Source organism: Heterocephalus glaber, unplaced genomic scaffold (assembly GCF_053883595.1).
Source record: "Heterocephalus glaber isolate CG9 unplaced genomic scaffold, H.glaber_assembly_v1.0 deba00001463, whole genome shotgun sequence".
NCBI lineage: Eukaryota > Metazoa > Chordata > Mammalia > Rodentia > Bathyergidae > Heterocephalus > Heterocephalus glaber.
Genome location: NW_028258310.1, coordinates 17,223,993 through 17,241,885, shown reverse-complemented (window position 1 = coordinate 17,241,885; position 17,893 = coordinate 17,223,993). Strand labels below are relative to the sequence as shown.

The 17,893-nt window shown below is 42.8% G+C and overlaps 1 protein-coding gene across 6 annotated transcripts in view; it reads left to right on the top strand.

Moving 5' to 3' along the window:
* The window catches only part of Arhgap26 (Rho GTPase activating protein 26), a 466,045-nt gene that overhangs the window by 440,534 nt on the left and 7,618 nt on the right, over window positions 1–17,893 (top strand). For 2 of the 6 annotated variants that reach the window (XM_004854324.4, XM_087180451.1), the window contains exons 21-22: window positions 4,584–4,859; window positions 10,801–10,892. The exons of 1 other annotated variant lie outside the window; for it this stretch is intronic. In XM_004854324.4, the coding sequence (XP_004854381.1) occupies window positions 4,584–4,859; window positions 10,801–10,892 (368 nt within the window). Of the gene's footprint in view, window positions 1–779; window positions 950–4,583; window positions 4,860–10,800; window positions 10,893–17,893 lie in introns of those variants that run through there. 3 more of the 6 variants (XR_002398131.2, XM_004854325.4, XM_004854326.4) reach the window with 3 other exon arrangements.

The following is a 17,893-nucleotide window of genomic DNA, read 5'->3' as shown; positions in this document are numbered from 1 at the left end:
GATAGAAACCAAACACGGGAAGAGAACTGTGCTCATTTATACATCATTAAAAATGTTAGGAAAGAGAAGAATCCAAGGTAACCTTTGTAAAGTAAAACAAAACAACAACAACAAAAAATACTTCTGTGGGGTTTGGTTTTTGTTGTTGTTTGTGGTGATGCTTTTCTTTTATTTGTTTGTTTGTTTGATGATAATATGTTGAATGCTGGTGGAGTTATGGTTAAGAAGGAATTCCCATTGTTGGTGGGAGTACAGTTTGATAGAACCTTTTTGAAAACTATTTGGCAGGATATATCAAGATGAAAGTCCTGGCCTTTGACCTGCTGATTTTACTTCCAGGAATTTATGCTAAGGAAACAATCGGTGGCACAGGCAGTGATCCACTAAAGAGATGTAATTGCAGCACTATTTGTAATAACTAAAGTGTGATGGTAATTTGAACATACATGGTAAGAGAATGGTTACATAAATCAGGGTATACTGTACAATACAATGCCCTCTAGCCATTTTTAAAATGTGATATCAAAAGCTATTTAGTGACATTGTAAAATCTTTATTAAGCAATTTAGAAAACATGCTGTTAACTTTGTTTGTAGTAATGTGCCCCCCCAAAAGTGAGGAAAGGAATATGATAAGATATTAATAGTGATTTCCAGTGGTATAAATTATGACTTCATTGCTTTTGCCCTCACTTTTTAGCATTTTTAAATTTTCTACAAAGCCATCTAGAATTGTGATTATCTGAATTTAGAAAGATTAATTTGCTTCTGTATGTTCAGCTTACCTCTCCAGTAAGAGCACCTTTCATCTCGTACCAGTTCCATGATCATGGCAGGGAGAGCAGAGAGGGTCTACCATATCCATCATCAGATAGGGAACCTGCCTACATATCCCTGTGCACAGCACAGGAGGCATGACCTGGCCACTGTACAGACAGCCCATCATTCAGGTGAGTCACCACAGAAGGGTGTCAAGCTGATGATATTGCTACATACTGTACTTGAACTGTCAGCCACAAGCCTGCATGCTGCCAAGCCTTTTAGCCTTATCTTCCTAAACCGTTACTCTTTCACTGTCCAGCAAATGTCAAAGGAACTGCCTGGGACTCTCTGACTCCTTTTGAGGACACTGTAGGCCAACAAACTACCGCTGATTCTAGCTTTCCAATTGGATGCGACCCAGACCAGCAAATGTTCTTCCATGCTAAAGTTGAAGCTCTTGTTGTTGCTGTAGATGGGCCTTGATGAGGGGATTTGGCAGAACCAAAACACAGGAATATTTAGGGCAAAAAAATGTTCTGGCCCCAGAACACCTAGCCTCAGCTCAGATACACCCAGTTGGACTGAGAGTTGTAGAGAAGCCTCTAAGGGTCATCTGCCAAAATTGTAGTTATAAAGTTATTTCCTCCTATCTTAACCTCAATCATTTGTTATCTTTGGCCTCACTGGGGGGGGGGAGGTTGAGAATTCTATATCAGAGGGTTTAGAACCAAGAGGGTTTTTTTTTATTTGCCTATTTTTTTTTTAATTTATATAGGGTGAGCTTTTTTGTCAGTTGTCATTTTTATGAGATTATACAGTCTTGGGCCATTATCATCATTCTTGTGCATCTTTTATACTATGTTATATGAGTTCCATCAGAACTAAAATATAATTTGCTCTGTGTCTCTTAGAGTGTTTATATGTACACAGGCCTTCTGTTTCTATAACCATCATTATATCTATAAAATATGCACTAGTATTGTTGATAGTCACATTTATGATATGTCTCTGAAGTACAAATGAATAAATGGCATAATTATCTGAGTTTTAAAAAATCATAGAAGTACTATGGTGTATGCATTTTATTGTTCTACTAACTAAAAAATAGTGGTAATAGATTTTAAACTGGTCATTTCAGAGCAAATAAATGTTATTACTATGACTAAAACACAAACAAATGAAATTCTATTTGGTTGTTAAAATTTTCAGCTGATACTATGGGCAATTGCTGTGGGGATTGAAGAGTAACTTCTTACAGTAGTTATGAATACCTTGTATTCCAGCTGTATCCCCAGATAATTTTAGCCATGTCCTACTGGCCAAGAACCACTTAGATATCTGAGGATGTGAAAAAACACTCCCAACCCACATTGTGTTCCCTGGACTATGTTCCCAACCATGCCTCTAGTTAAAGGCATAATTCTTCGTTTAGATGTGTTAGAAATCTAGAGATGTTTCCTACACATGGTAATTGTTTAAAAAACAAGTTCTGAGGAATTTTTAATTGTCCTGTGGTAACCACAATCAAGGGAACAAATTAGTCCAGGCCCGTCCACCTGGGCTGTTCTCTTGAAACTCCAAATTGCTCCTGGTCAGACTCTGGTGCCTGGGCTGGGCTGTAGTTGAGGAGTGATGCTCGGCCTTGCCTACTGACATTATTTAGTGGACAGGGTCATGGAGAGAGACAAATAAGAATGCGAGACCTCTCTTACCAGCATAGTACTACAGACTCTGTGGTGGATGTGAGGTGACACTGCTCCAAGACTCAAGACAGAGTCAACCAGAGCAGGTATTAATCTAATAATAGAGTAACATCCCTCAGCTGATGAATCTTACTGTCTTATATTATAGTTGTTTTTTTAAACAACTTTTTCCTATCTTGTCAGAGATATTTTAAGCTCTTTGAAGTCAGAGACCTTGACAATTCCATTTGTTGTCTTTATCAGTCTAGGTGCTCCAACATGAGTCTGCTAGATTGAAAAAAATAACTTAAATAAACATACTCTTTAAATTTAATTTCTTCCCTTATATGAATTCCATCTGTTATATGAATCTCCCATACAGAACATTGGAGGCAAGATTGTGGAGTTTGTTGGAATTTACAATGTGTTGAGTCTTATTGAATCTGTCTGTTGCTATATTCCTGTGTTCCCTTGCAAATGTGGTAAGTATCTAAAGGAAACTTGTAAATCGGTGGTTAAGAAGATTGCTAATGCTATGGCTGGCCCTGCAAAAAGGCTCGGCAAGCCTAGAGGAACGGAGTAAGCCCTCCTGTCCCAGTACCCTGGAAACAAGAGCCCTGGGCTTGGAGTCAGGGGGTTGGGACATACACTTTGTCCTTATCACCTATAGGCTGTGTGTCCCCAGGCCAGCCTCACCTTAGCCCAAGTTTTCATACCTGTAAAAGGAAATTTTAATAGTGCCTGTCTATGGGATTACTAGGTGGATCAAATGAGATTCATTAACTTATTGATTATTTATTGAATACCCATAGGCACTATTTTAGACATTGGAGATACAGCAATAAGCAAAAGAACAAAAGTCCTTGCTGTCGTGGATCTGTATTCTAGAATTATAATATAATAATGTTATTTAATAAATGCTTAATCAGATTCATCTAAGGATACCTGACAGACTTACACAATGAGATTTCTACCATATGAGTCCATAGATCTTTAGATAGGCAGTAGGTAATTAGAACCATGACTGGGTCTCATGTCTGAATTGGTATAACCCTACGGAAGTCCCGTTAAGTAGGACATTTACGTGTTCTTGCTAAATCCCAGGCTGCTTAGAAAATCTGTTGCCCTTGAATTGGATTTTTAATCGTTTTCACCTCCATGAAGTGCTCGGTCTAAACAGTCCAGCAGTTGGCCGCGTTCCAGGTGCTGCAGGTGGTGTTGAGCCTGGATGGTTTCCACATCTTCTCAGCTATTGTGTTTGTACTATTTGTAGCTTAAGGTGATTTCATGGAGTTGCTAAGGTGTTTATATAATTTGTCGGAATAAGTGAAAGAGCTAGCATAACCAATTAAAATCCACACACCATATTTTAGTCAGTAATTTCAACCTTTCCTTCCTCTCCAAACCTTTGATTAACTACCCATCAAAAAACAAATGGACAAATGTAAGGTTTCGGTTCTTTTTTTTTTTTTGTAATTGCCTTCCTACTGGGGCCTTTTCTTTGAGCATCAAAATGTCCAAAGTCCATGAAAGGAGAAAGGGCAGGCCTAGACAGCAAACCTCCAAGGAATTATACGCTGCCAGTAATTGCATGCGGTCTCCTAAGAAGTATGTGTTCATACCTGGTACCATGATTCTAATACAGTGCTTTGGATCTCCAATGGCAAGCAGCCCATTGAGTTAAAAATGTAAACAGGATACTGTTTTCTGGCTGAATGGCCTTTGTGGCCCAGAAAAATTGTCGTTTCTGCTGAGACATAATTTTAAAATACACACACAACAGTGGGAGCTGAAGTCTGATTATAAGCCAGTCTGTGTGAGAACCAGGTTGCTGAGAGAATGTGGGTGTTGGAGTTCATGAGGTACGATGGACATGACTGAAAATGCTCCTGTTACCTAGAGAGAGTTAGTTCTGCAGGAGAAAGAAACATGTCTGTGTTCCAAGGAATTACAGAAATGGATTCCTTGGAAGATGTGGAGGTCTGGTCTGGAGAAATTGTGACTTGGCACTGGCCACTAGTGCCTGGGTTTCAGTGCTCCCATGTTCTGGTCCAGCACCCTATCATTTGGCCTCCCATGAACCTCCTCCATTGTGGTTTCCCTGTGTGCTGATGAGAGTTCTGGTTGTTCTGTCTTGCAGCCCCCCGAATCCAAGCCCAACTTCACCCCTCTCGCCATCTTGGCCCATGTTCTCGGCGCCATCCAGCCCTATGCCCACCTCATCCACGTCCAGCGACTCATCCCCCGTCAGGTCTGTGGCAGAGTTTGTTTGGTTTTCTGTTGCTGCTGTTGTTCTCTCATTGGCTTGGTCCTCTCTTCATGCAGTGTTCAGCCTCCTCGTCAACTTTGTTCCCTGCCATCCAAACCTGCACTTGCTTTTTGACAGGCCAGAAGAAGCAGTTCATGGAGATTCCAGGTAAAACCACGGATGATGACCAGTCTGCTCCCATTTATCCAAAGCTGGTCAGGGACAACAGGGGCCTCCTCTGCTCTCCTCTGGTTCCATCCTAACAGACCAAAGCCAGGAGGGACCATTTGTATGGAACCACGTGACATTTTTCACTCCTTTTCTGACCCAAACTCAAGTCTGAATAAGGCTCCTGTTTAGAATGCTCTCCTAGTCGTTTGGGCTCTGTGTGCTTGACTATAAGCATACAAAGGAACAGTATTGAGATGCATGATGGCCTTTTCTTCTCCCATTTTTATCAGGTGACAGGCACTTTTTATTTGTGGAGCTGTCCCACAAGCCTTGAGTGCTGACACATAGTCTCTCAGACCAGATTCACTGGGTGCAACATGAATTTAACACAGAATAAAAGATTGAGACATGAAGCATTTTCTCTCTAAATTGCTCATGGCCTTTCCGTCTGGCCCTCCCTACACTCTGGAAGTCATCTGGGCTCCCAGTCTGCTTCTGTCTCTGTGTGTCATGAACCTGAGAGCTGTAGGAATGAGCACCACCTCTTTGAGGGTGAGTGGCCTGACCTAGTTCTTCTCTGCAGGGGCTGTGCCGAATGATTTTCCCTGTCTTGGTGACTTTCATACTTAAGTGCCACAGTTCTTTGGTCTTGAGCTCTTTATAGAAAGGAAGCCCTTCAAATCCAGGGAGGAAAAATAAAGATCCTGCAGAATCTGTCAACTGTGTAGGACCTGAGCATGGCTGGTTCTGGAATTTAGTCCTTGCTTTCAGGTAACCAAACTATATAGCCCAGTTATAAATATCATAAGCATTTTGGGCTTTGGCAATATTTTCTTATCTATCTTTTCTACAAAGAGGTGAGTCAAGCAGACAGGCTTAAATAATTTATAAAGCTGACTCACTTTTTAAAATGGAAAAAAATACATATATATGCCTATTCCTATATAGAGACAGATAGATAGCTGTGCTTTATATAGCTGTGAGACATATATATATATATATACACACATATATATACGTATTTATGTGTGTGTGTGTGTGTATATATATATATATATTCTTCCTCCTCAGCCCAAACTCTTTCCTCCAAACCCATGGGTAACCCCAACTTTAAATTCCCTTACAGCTCCCAGTCCTAGAACCTGGCTGCCACATTGATCTTTGTCCTAGATGATGGGAAAGACAGCTTTTCAATATTTTTTGTCCTCATTATATAAATATAAAAATTCAGGTCCTATTTCTCTGACATTCAGATGATTTCCTAATTATTTCTTAGACAATTTCTGGGTACTTTGTGAGACATTTACTTTCTAGGATACCAGAGATGGTAAGGATTGTTCTAGTTAGAGCGCTTACTGTCCCCATGAGGACCCAGACCAGAGCAAATTACAATGACCAGAGACAATCATCTTTTAAAAATGCCTCACTCACTCATTAGAGAGACATGGACATTAGGAGAGTGTGGCTCATCCATTTTTATCAAAAACAAGTAAAATTTTCAAAATATTGGCTCCTTGGGTAAAATGGATTGACTCAGGACAATGGAATCAGTGAGCTAAAAAGTGACATATACTATGATTTGATGGTGTATACTCTTTTGCATCCCTGAGCTGTGGGCCCTTTGCTTGTCAAGTATCTACCTCTCCACTACTAGAATATTATCACACACCCCCACCCCATTCAGCTACTCCTTTCTACCTCCCAGTGTATTTTTCAGATTGGCAGAGGAGACTATGCTCACCCCAGTGTGTTTGGGGATCAGGGTTACTCTGTACTGTCCCCTCTGATCATTGTTAGAATAGCAACATTTGGATGATCCACAGCCCTTAAGAAAGTTGCCATTTTGGAATAGGCAAGGCAGAAGAAGGCTTGGAATGGGCTGTCACTGAGCTAAAGTATGTGCCAAGGTAAGCAAGACAGGAATACTACTGGAGAGTTAGCCCAGAAGAGGAACAGAGAGGATTATAATCCCCTAATTACTGTTGCAGTGTACAGCCAAGAGGTTTAGGCATATACCCATCATTCAGGTCCACTGGGTCTCTTCCCCAAATCTACTTCCAGAACATGAAACTTCAGATTTCCTTCCCTGGGGAAGGCTTTTAAAACTAAATATTGAGGGCTGGGGATTTAGCTCAGTGGTTTCACCGCCTGCTGTGCAAGTGCAAGGACCAGAGTTCAATCCCCGGTACCAAAAAAAAAAATTTAATTAAATATTGAGTAAGACCTAATTAATGGTCCTGTGAACTTCTACATGATGTCTCCTCTGGAAGTGGCTTCCTCTCCCCTCTTCACACCATTTTTAGAACTTGGTTCATGCTCAGGAATGAAGATGCCTTTTGCAGCACAGAGGAGCAAGGGTATTAGAAGAGCATCCCTTCTCATTTCCCTTCTTTCTCTAGCCCACCCACCTTTCAAGAAACCCCCAGCCCTATAGCCATAACTTGCATTTGCACCTGGGCCCGGAAGTTGTGTCTTATTGATCAAGCCCTTGCAACCTGCCAGTCTAGTTGTTCCCTCCTCTAATAGTGCACATACTGGAGAGTGTATTGTCATTCTACAAGCTTGGAAGGGCATTTGAGGGAAACTCCTCTGAGTTCTTTCTTGGCCTCATGTCATTCTCAGAAGTGAAAATTAACAGTGAACCAGCAGAAGGATCCATACTTGTTCATGCCCTTGAAGGCCCAGCTGAGGCCCAAAGAGTGCTGAGACAGAAGCAGCTGACACTACCCCAAGCTCTCTGTGTTTGGTCTTGAAACTCACTGCAGAGAGTAGGCAGCCAAAGAACCAAAGATCCTTGGTGCAAATTTTTTACTGTTTTTAATCAGAGCCAAAGCCTACAAACACAACCCTTCTGCCAACAGGATCTGTCTGTTTTGGTAGGAACCTTACCTAAAGCAACTCCTAAAGGATTTTGAGAGGGAGCTGTAGGGCATGGACTTGGGCTGATAAACATTTTAAAAGATAAGACTTTCCCTTGGGTGGGGTTGGAAGATTTAGCAAATAAAATAAAAATATAGTATACTCAATTAAATTTGAGTTGAGATAAACAACAAATAATTTCTTAGTATATGTATGTCCCATGTAATCTTTTGGATATGCATATATCAAAAAAGTATTCTTTATCTGAAATTTGGATTTAACTCAGTCTCATTTATTTTATCTGGCAACCCTACTCCTAGGATAGGAATGCACCTTTTGAAAGCACCCCTTCTAGGACTGGGGATATTGCTCAGTGGTAGAGTGCCTGACTAGCATGCACAAGGCTGTAGATTCCATCCCCAGCATCATAAAAAATAATAAATCATAATAAAAGTACCCTGTCATCCCTCCCATTTTTTGCACACCCTAAAGAAATGGAGAGAGGTCTCATGGGAAAGGACTGTCCCAAAGACTACTGGTCACCTGTGAAATTAGTGGGAAAAACATCCCCTGACCTTTGTTTTTATTTTTAGTGAATTATTTTCTTGTTATTTCATTATTCAATTCTAAGCGCCTAATATTAGTGGAAAGTTACTCCTTTTGAATGATCGTCTTGAGCACCCAAGATCATTCCCTGTGCTTTCTGCCTGCCAGATACCCTTGCTGGTTTCTCTGGTTTGTCCCTGTTTTCTCCCATTTCCTTTATTTAACAAGGTTAATAAATAAGCTCTACAAAATGCAGCCAAAGGAACCTTGCCTTCCCTTGTCTCTGCACTTTACCCACCTGTTCTGCCCTGTCGTCAGGAGTCCTTGAAACCTGGTCTCTAAGACCTTGGCTTCTGTGGCCTGGATTATCTTCTACCTTCCATGTCATTACAGGGTCCATTTGCCTGCCATTATAGGTTTTTGGCTGTTCTGGTTCTTTTTACAGGCAGATGCTTCCTCTTCTCTGCTCCCCACCCCTTAAAGAAAAAAGACCCCACCCCGCTTTGGAAATTTGCACATTGAATGCTTGACCCTTACTAGCCAACATGTAGACTTTGGTTAGATCACAGAAAATGCCCCTTGTCCCAAACTATTCTTTAAAAATAGAAGGAAGAGCTGTTTTCCAGTTGGAGGTGATGAATAGTGAAAGTTTCTCACCTTCATTCCCACTGGCCCCATTCAATTTTCTTCCACTTTCCCAATTTTCTCACACCTGGCCATCATCTCTTAGTTACTAGAATATCAGAGAGAAGAACAACAGTAAACTTGTTTCCCTGACAACAAATTCTGGATAATCGTTTACTCACCCTGCTGTACAACAGACTCTATGTGATTTGATTTGATTTTTTTTTCCTTCCATTTTCATGGATTCACGACTGGAAGGTTTAGATGCTTGGACCTGCTATAGGTTTCCATCAATTTGTGCCTCTTCTTTCCCTAAGGAAAGCTGTACTTGTTGATGCCAAGAAATAACAGTTCCACAATGACCCAAGATGTCTTGGCTTAACTGATTCTATCTGGCCTTACCTGAGACCTTACACTTCTTCAGCCAAGTCCCATTCAGCCACTAGAAATCAGTGTATCCTGGGAGCTTTAAGCACCGCTGGCTCCTTGAGGCACTCCATGAGTCAGGTGATAATAAAACAAACAGCATATATCCCTTCAATAATTTTCTAAACCAGAGGACCTCCTTACCTTTTTTTTTTTTTTTTTTAATTCTGCCTCTGGGCCCCTTAGTGTACTTTTTCAGATGACTTGGAGGAAGAAGACCACTTGTGGCAAATAGCCAACTTTTGAAAATGAAATTTCACTGTGACCCTTGAGAGGTGTATAGGCTGTTTGGAACTAGCTAGATACCAAAGCCACAATTGACAGAAGGTAGCAGGATTTAGCAGCTTTTAAAAATTACTTTCTAGAACACAAGTTAACATACTGTGGCCTGGGGTAGGTCAAGTCTAGCCCCCTGCCTGTTTTTTATAAATAATGTTTTATTGAAACACAGCTGCACTGATTCATTTATGTTTTGTCTGGAGCTGCTAACATGCTACAGTGCTGCATTGAATGGTTGCAACAAAGACCATATGGCCCACAAAGGCTGAAAGAGTTACTGCCGGGCCCTTGCAAAAGAAGTTTGCCAACTTCTGCTCAGCCCAGGTTGCATATGAGAATCAGTTGGAGAGTGATGCCTACCGAATATTTGGGTTTGGTTTTGTTTTGTTTAATGCTGATCTCTATTTTGTTTCTGTAAGTTAGTAGAACCTAGACATCTGCAATTTTTAGCTGCTCCCCAGCTGATTTTGATGCACAGTGAGAGTGGTTGTTAACATTTACTGGGCGTGAGGACAGAAAACAAAACCAAAAAGAAAGACATATCCTGTCCCTTCTATCTCCCTCCTTCCCAAAAGCCTGTGTGTGCTCATTTACATACATATGCAACTGCTCTTACACACCTTCTCCATTCTCTACCCTACCCTGGGGGCTGGGGAGTTCCAGCTCTGGAATCCTGCCCCACCAGCAAGACCCAAGCTAATGAGAAATGAGGAACATCTGGGAGAGCTAATGTCAGCCTATGGCCTGGAGCTGAAACCTGGCTTTGCTGGAATCGCTCCTTGATTAACTGAGCCCTGCCAACTTCCAAGAGTGCTGGGAGTGTTCTCCAGAGCAGCTTGGACAGTTCTTCCATCCCCCTCCTTCCTCCCCTCCCACAAGGTACTTCTGCTCCAGAAATGGGGTTCAGCTACCCTCCAACATTCAGCTGTTGTAACTGCCAGGTAAAGTTTTAATGTGGCACAAGGTGACTCCTCAAGAAGTGTGCTTTCTTGAAACTTACAGCTTTTCTCTGAATAGTTCTCATTTTTCTCCCATGACCTTTACAGTGTTCCTACTTCATGTTTTACCATCTGGCTGCCTTGTCAGGCTCTTCCCATGAGACAGGACTAGGTGGCTTGCAAGGAAAGGGAAGAAGAGACATGAAATAGCTGGGACTTTCTGCAGGTTGAAAAAAAATGTTAAATAAACTCCTGTTTTCACACAGCACACCATTCCGGAAGGCAAAGGCCTTGTACGCCTGCAAAGCTGAGCACGACTCGGAACTATCCTTCACTGCAGGCACAGTCTTTGATAATGGTGAGTTTCTCATCCCCTTGCAAAAATCTCTGTGCAGGGCTATGCCTATCTAGGGAAAAAAATCTCAATAAAATGGGTAAGATCAAAATAGAGTGAATGAATGAGTGTGTGTGCCTGTCTATGTATCTTTTTCCAAAATAAGAGAATTACAGTAAGACTTCTAGAGGCATTGTCAAGAGTAGACAAATATTATCAGCAACCCATTTAATTGTTATGAACATTCAGCAAGATTCAACCCAGTACCTGGCATAACTGGCAGTTGCTTTAAGAATCTGGGGCCTGGACAGAGGGTAAGAGAGAAAGGAGTGGAGAACAGGATGAGCCATAGTTGGTCAGAAGGTCAGGGTGACAGGTTGAGACCACCTGCTCTGTCCTTTTCCTCTTGGGTTTGGTGGATCCACTCTCCCAGCAGGGAAGCTGTATTTTCCAGATGCCAGGGCACTTGGCAAGCTCTGAGGCACTGAGTGCACCGGGTTCCTGTTCATCACTCTCTCACTTCTGGGATCATAGGGCGGACTACCCCACTGTTACATCACCCTACAATGCACCAGCTGTCCTGTTTCACTTTCTGATATGAGAATAGAATCATCACTCCTCATAAAACTGAGTTCTTGTATTTGCTTCATGCAGTCTTTTGTGTCCCTTTTTGTTTTCCTCTTTAAGACATATTTTAAGTGAAAAGTGATGTCATAATTTGCTATAATTTATCTTTAACCTACAAGGAAAATCTGTATTCTGTTGATAAGCCCAAATTTCTGGGCAGCTGAGTTCTTCCCCAGATGAAGTTCTTCTTTGAGATTAGGCCTCCTGCATCCATGGGGAAAAGGGTTGTTTGTTTTCCTCAAAGTAGGAAGCAAAGACAGCTGCCAGGTTTCAGAAACTGGCTTTTTCTCCGGCTACTTCCCTGGCCTCAGGTGCCGGGGCAAAGGCCTGGGAGTGAGTGAATGGTGCACCAATCAAACCCTTTCCATCCTGGCTGTATCCCTGCCTTGGTCTGGACTCCACCTCCTCCCACCTGACAGAGCCAGCAACACAGGCAGCCAAGGTGCCTGCATATTGCTGGAGCGCCTGAACTCTAGAGGCAAGCCAAGGTACAAGTCCCAGTTTGACCATTTGCTCTTATGTGACCTCAAGCAGTGGCAACCTCTCTATGCCCTAGTTCTCTCCTCTGTGATGGAAACTTAACTCTGCCTACCTCAGAGTGTGTCAGGAAGAGGGAACTGAGATGATACACATCACATGTTTCAAACGGTACTGAACACATATTACACATTTAACATGTTATTATTGCTAGGATCATTATCATTGTTATGTCCTCTTTAGGAAAAGAGCTTGACACTACCGGGGTTCATTAGGACAGTGTTTCTTTTTTGGCTAATGTGGCCCAGGCCTGGCTTCCGGCTGGGCAGTAGGTGCTGCACACAGACTCCCTGGGTCCTGGCTATGTGGAAGGGCCTTATATTCCAAGCCAGACCCGAGTAGGCCCCTGTGACCAGCCTTTATTTACCCACATTTCAAGGGTTGCCTGGTAGTGAGATTATTAACCAGGTGTGGCATCATGGGAAGCAAGGGACAGAGGGTGGTGAGTTCCCAAGTGACCCTCAACCCCGGCCAGCAGGCGTGGGGGTGAGCTTAGAACTGCATGGGCCTGCTGAGCCCGTGTCCCCTGTACAGTTCTCAAAGCTGTCAGTGCACTCTCCTGAAACCTTTGCCTTGTCCATGTCCACTTGGGTGCTTTACAAGTCAGAGTGCAGAACAGCCGGCCCAGCCTCTCCTGTCAGCAGCTGCTGCTCTCAGGCCCTGGCGCACTGGCAGGTGCAGTGGGTCTGTGAAGGCTGTCACTGGTGAGTGTCCCCTGCATAGACTTAGGTGGGGAAGCCACAGCCCAGCCATAACATGACAGCTTTCACTACAGGCAGACCAGAACAGGCTGTGTTGTTTGGTTGTTTGGGATTCTGTGCTCTGCCATAGGCAGAGGAGGGGCTTCTGCCCATAGGTGAGCAAGGTCTGAGAAACCCTCACATTTCCAGGTGAATCTAGGGCTTATGACTCTGTCCTCTAAGTTCCAACTCACTGCTCACAGAAGGCACCATGTTCCTATAAACTGTTCACTCTGACCACACAGAAGACCCCTGATGGGGCTGGTTTAAACTATCAAAAGGTATGCATGTGGTCTGTGTCTTACTTGTGACTCCTTTTATTGAATGCAGCCTTTTTCCATTTTTTAATGGCTTGAGATATCCACATACCATACAATATACCCATTTAAAATGTACAACTCAGTGGTTTTTAGCATATTCGGAGTTGTGCAACTGTCATCAGTATCTAGTTCCAGGATATTTTCATCTGCTCCCCACCCCCCACATACACACAAAGCAATCCCATATCTCTTGGCAGTCATTCCCCTTTGCCACTAACCCTCTTCTGTCTAGTCCACAGGAACCACTCGTCTAGTTTTCGTCTATAGATCTGCCTGCTCTGGGCATTTCATACAAATAGAACTATAAATGTGTAGTTTTTATAACTGGTCTTTTTCACTTTGTATAATGTTTTCAAGATTGATTCACGTTGAACTTCATGCCTTTTTATGGCTGAATAATACTCCTTTGTGTGGATGTACAATTTAAACATTTGTCAGTTGCTGGATATATTAATTGTTCCCACTTTTTGGCTATTATGAATAATACCACTGTGCATGTTCATGTACAAGCTTTTTGGCAACATATGCTTTCAGTTGTCTTGAGGATATACCTAGGAGTGGGATTCCTGGGCCATACAGCAGCTCTGTGGTTTTTTTGCTTGTTTGTTTGTTTGTTGGTACCGGGGATTGAACTCTGGTCCTTGTGCTTGCACAGCAGGGGGCGAAACCACTGAGCTAAATCCCCGGCCCTAAATACTGTGGATTTTTTTTTTTTTTTAACCAGGGATCGAATGCTCTGTGTTTAACTGTTTGAGGAAATGCCATCTGGTTTTAGAAATAGGTTGCACCGTTTACATTCCCACCCCCTTTAATTTTTATGTTACCTTTTTTAAGTAGTTTAAGTAGTTAAGAAAAGAGAAGAAAAGAAACCTCGATGATTTTAACTACCAAATTGTTTCCTTCCCTGCAGAGTGCTGTACCTGGCAGCCTGTGAGGTCATTCCCACCCTACAGCTTGGTAATCAGCATAAATCCTATAATGGTATACGAGAGCAGGAGAGAGGTTTGGTTAAACGAGTGAGAGCCCTTCCTGTGATTTCTGGGAGTCACGTCAGAGTTCACTGACTAGTTTAATCAGCCATGCTAGTGACATTTCAGATTCCCTGAAGAGCAGGGCCAAATTAAACCCAAAAGGAAGAACCACTTGGTGTCAACTGAGCTGCAGTCAAAGAAGAATCTGACAATGTTAATCCACTTTCTAGAATGGTTGAGTGATATTTTATTAGGTCCAATTTTTAAAGGAAAAGGCTGTGTATATCCTATTCCCACCTCTCTTCTCTTCTGTAGGAGAAAAAATTACCACCATGTTAGGTACAGGGTCTTTTTCCTTGTTGTATTTTTCACTAGTTTAGTGCTGGAGATACTAGGTAAGGGCTGTTTAATTTCGATGCTCTGTTGTCAGTCCAAGCAGAAGAAAGTTTCTGAATGACAGGTTTAGGTCACACATGCACACACTCTTGACTTGTTGTATATGTTGTGTTTTGTGTATTTTCTTTTTTCTTTTTTTTTTTTTTTTGACACCACGGATTGAACTCTGGACCTTGCGCTTGCAAGGCAGACATGGTACCACTGAGCTAAATCCCCGGGCCTGTATTTTCTTTTTTAGAAATGAGGAGGAAGAGGAAGGAGCACATGGAGCTCCTGTTGTCTGATGAGGGTTAATGTCTCAGCCTTTGGATTCCAGGGGCCTGTGCTGTGACTCCAGAGCAGCTGCTTAGTCAGCTCTTGGACTTCGTGCAGTGGGGCATGGACGTGCAGTATTCAGAAATAACTCCACTGTGAGCCCTTGCCAATCTACTAGGAAACTTCGCTTCACCAAGAGCACCTCAGATAGAAAGAGGAAAGAGAAAGAACTCATTTTCTCAGGAACATTAGTCATCTGGAAGCAGTGTGATTAGCTATACCTGGAAAACTTGTATGGGCAGTCACTAAAATTGAGTTCTTGGGATACTTTTATCTAGATGTGATGAGCTGGATCCCTGCATTACTGTGTGCAGGCTGCAGCACCAGGGCCAGGAAGAGCTGTCCCAAGGTCTCAGTCGATGGGGAGCAACCTCACCAGGGAACCCTGAGCTGCTCAGAAGTGGGGTGATGCGAGAGCTCCTCAGGGAAGTCTTTCAACCTCCTCACTCTCTCCATTGCCACACCTGAGCCCAAGCCACTTCCACCTTTCACCTGGGCAGTTCCACTGCTGCCCAGCAGTTCTTGTCACTTCCACTCTTACGTTTTGTCCATTCACTACACAATGAAAGATAGAAATCACATCATGTTGCTTCCCTGCTTACAGTGGTCCAATGACCTCCAGATTCTCTGAGGATTATTTACAAGGCCATCCGTGGCCCAGCTGCTGCCCCTCTGGTTTCCTCTCCCCCTCACTTGACATCCTACAACCTCACAGGTCACCTTTGTGTTCTGAAATAGGGTTTAGCAAACTTCAACCTGCCAGGAAAATCCAACTTGCCACCTATTTTTGTAAAAAAGTTTTATTGGAACCCAGCCACTCGCCCCTTTTTGTGGGTGAGTTATCTGTGACACTACAGTGGCAGAGTTGAGTAAGAGAGACACCTTTGCTATCAGGCCCTTTATGGAAAATTTACAGGCCATGGTTCTGATACCAGACCAAGATTTTCCACATTGTAAAGCCTTTCCATTTGCATTACCCACATCCTGCTGACCCTTTTGGATCATTTAAGTTTTAGCTTTTTGAGCTTCTTCCTTTCTACCCAGATTCCTAATCCCAGTTGGAGTTAGTGTCTGCCTGTCTCTCTGTGCCCCCCCATCACTACTTAAAGCTACATGCTTATTTATTGATTGTCCCTCCCCAAGAGCAGGATCTTGCCTCTTTGTTCTGTATTATATCAAACAACCTAGCATAGTGTCTCACACATGGTGGGAGCTCAGTAGACATTTGTTAAAGGAGTAAATGCATTTTAACTACACTGATGCCTGCAGCTCTTACAGTTAGGGCTTTTTCCCATGAGGACAGTCAACCGTTAAGATCTTAGTCACCCACTTGTTCCTTATCCTCAGTGAGCCAAGGAGGGGAGAGAGCATGAGTTGTGAGTTGTGTATGCAGGGATGTATGATATATCCAAGGATACAGCTGAGGGAAAGTGGTTGGCAGGAAGCACAGTCATGTCAGTAGCAGCTTATGTTTGTTATATGCTTGCTGGGCTGGAGAGCCACCTAGGCAGCTTGCAACAACACTCTGTGTGTTTATATAGACACTAGTACAATTCAGAGTGCTGATCATTGGGCACAGTACAGCCCACCAAGCACTTACTGAGTGTCCTCGATGCTCAGAGCATTGGATTAGGCAAAGCTATAGAGGTTAAGACCACAGACTCTGAGGTGAGTTGTCCTGGGCTTTAATATACCTCCAGGATCTACCAGCTATATAACTTGAGGCAAGATACTTAACCTTTTTGAGCCCCAGTTTCGCCATGGTAAAATGAGATAATGTCAGTGATTCTAGTCACTTTGAAGAGGGAAGAAAGTATGCCGGTGAAGTACTTATTAGCAGAGGGCCTGTCGATAAACACGTGTACCACATGTGTATTACCATTCTTCTCCTCAAGGAGCTTGTTCTCTGGTTGAATTGGGGCAGGATAAAGTGGGAGAGAAAGGGTTTGGTTTCTCAAGTCAGGCAAGCTAGGTTCAAGTTCCTGTTCTACCATTATAACCATGTACCAATTAATTTACCTCTCTGAGCCTTACTTTCTTAGCTGTAAAATAGGAATGATAGCAGTACAAGCTAGGATTGTGAGGATCAAATGAATTAGTAATCTAAAACTTTGAGCACATGGCAGCTTGGCAGTCAGCATTTCTTTCTTTTTTTTTTTTTTTTTTTTTTGGTACTGGGGATCGAACTTGGGTCTTTGTGCTTGCGCAGCAGGCAGCGAAACCATTGAGCTAAATCCCCGCCCAGCAGTCAGCATTTCTAAGTGTTGGATTTTACCACTATAATTCTCAAGGTAGAGAGGAACTCTCTGTCAAGCCAGAGGGTGCTGAAACACAAACCAAAATGCATTGATAAACTGGATAGAGAAGCAAAGCTTCACATTTGAGCACCTTATTAATAGGACCCAAGAATACTATGTGGGATGTACTGTGAGGCTTCTAGGAGTCTGGAGGAAGAAGGGAGCAGGCAGAAGCAATTCCATGATGCTATTCACGAACGAAGTGGGGCTTCAGCTAAGCCTTAAAATTGGAAGACAGGAAACAGAAGACAACAGGAAGAAGGGGGACATTTGGGGTTGCCTCCCTCCTGCATAAGGTAATGGGAAGTTAGGTTTTATTCTTATTACCACCTTTATTATTGAGGCATTTTGGCACAGAAAAGCCATAGCTCTTAACTCTGAACCAGTTAAAATACAAGCTTCTGGGCCCTACTACCCAAGGTTTTTCTTTAATTGATTTGCATGTGACTTGGGAACCTACAGTTTTAATAAGCATCCAAGTGATGGTGGTGTACATGGTCTGGCATGATGCTGAGCTCAGTCCTGGTTGGAAGACTCCAGTGAGTCAGCAGACTGACCCAGAGTCTGGTTTATCCCCTGCTGTCCCATGTGACATAGCTCTTGCTTCTAGATAAAGGGCCTTTCTTGTCCCCTCTGATTCTTCCCTTAGTCTGCACATTCCATTTCTAATGTTTGTATGTGTCACCAGCTCAATACCTGTGCCTCTGAACAGCTGCCCGGGAAGGGGGAAGTGACTGAAGGAGGTGGAATTGGTGCACCCGCAGAGTAACAACTCAGCAATAAGCCTTGCTGTCCAGTGAGAGAGGTCTTTTTTGTTGTTTA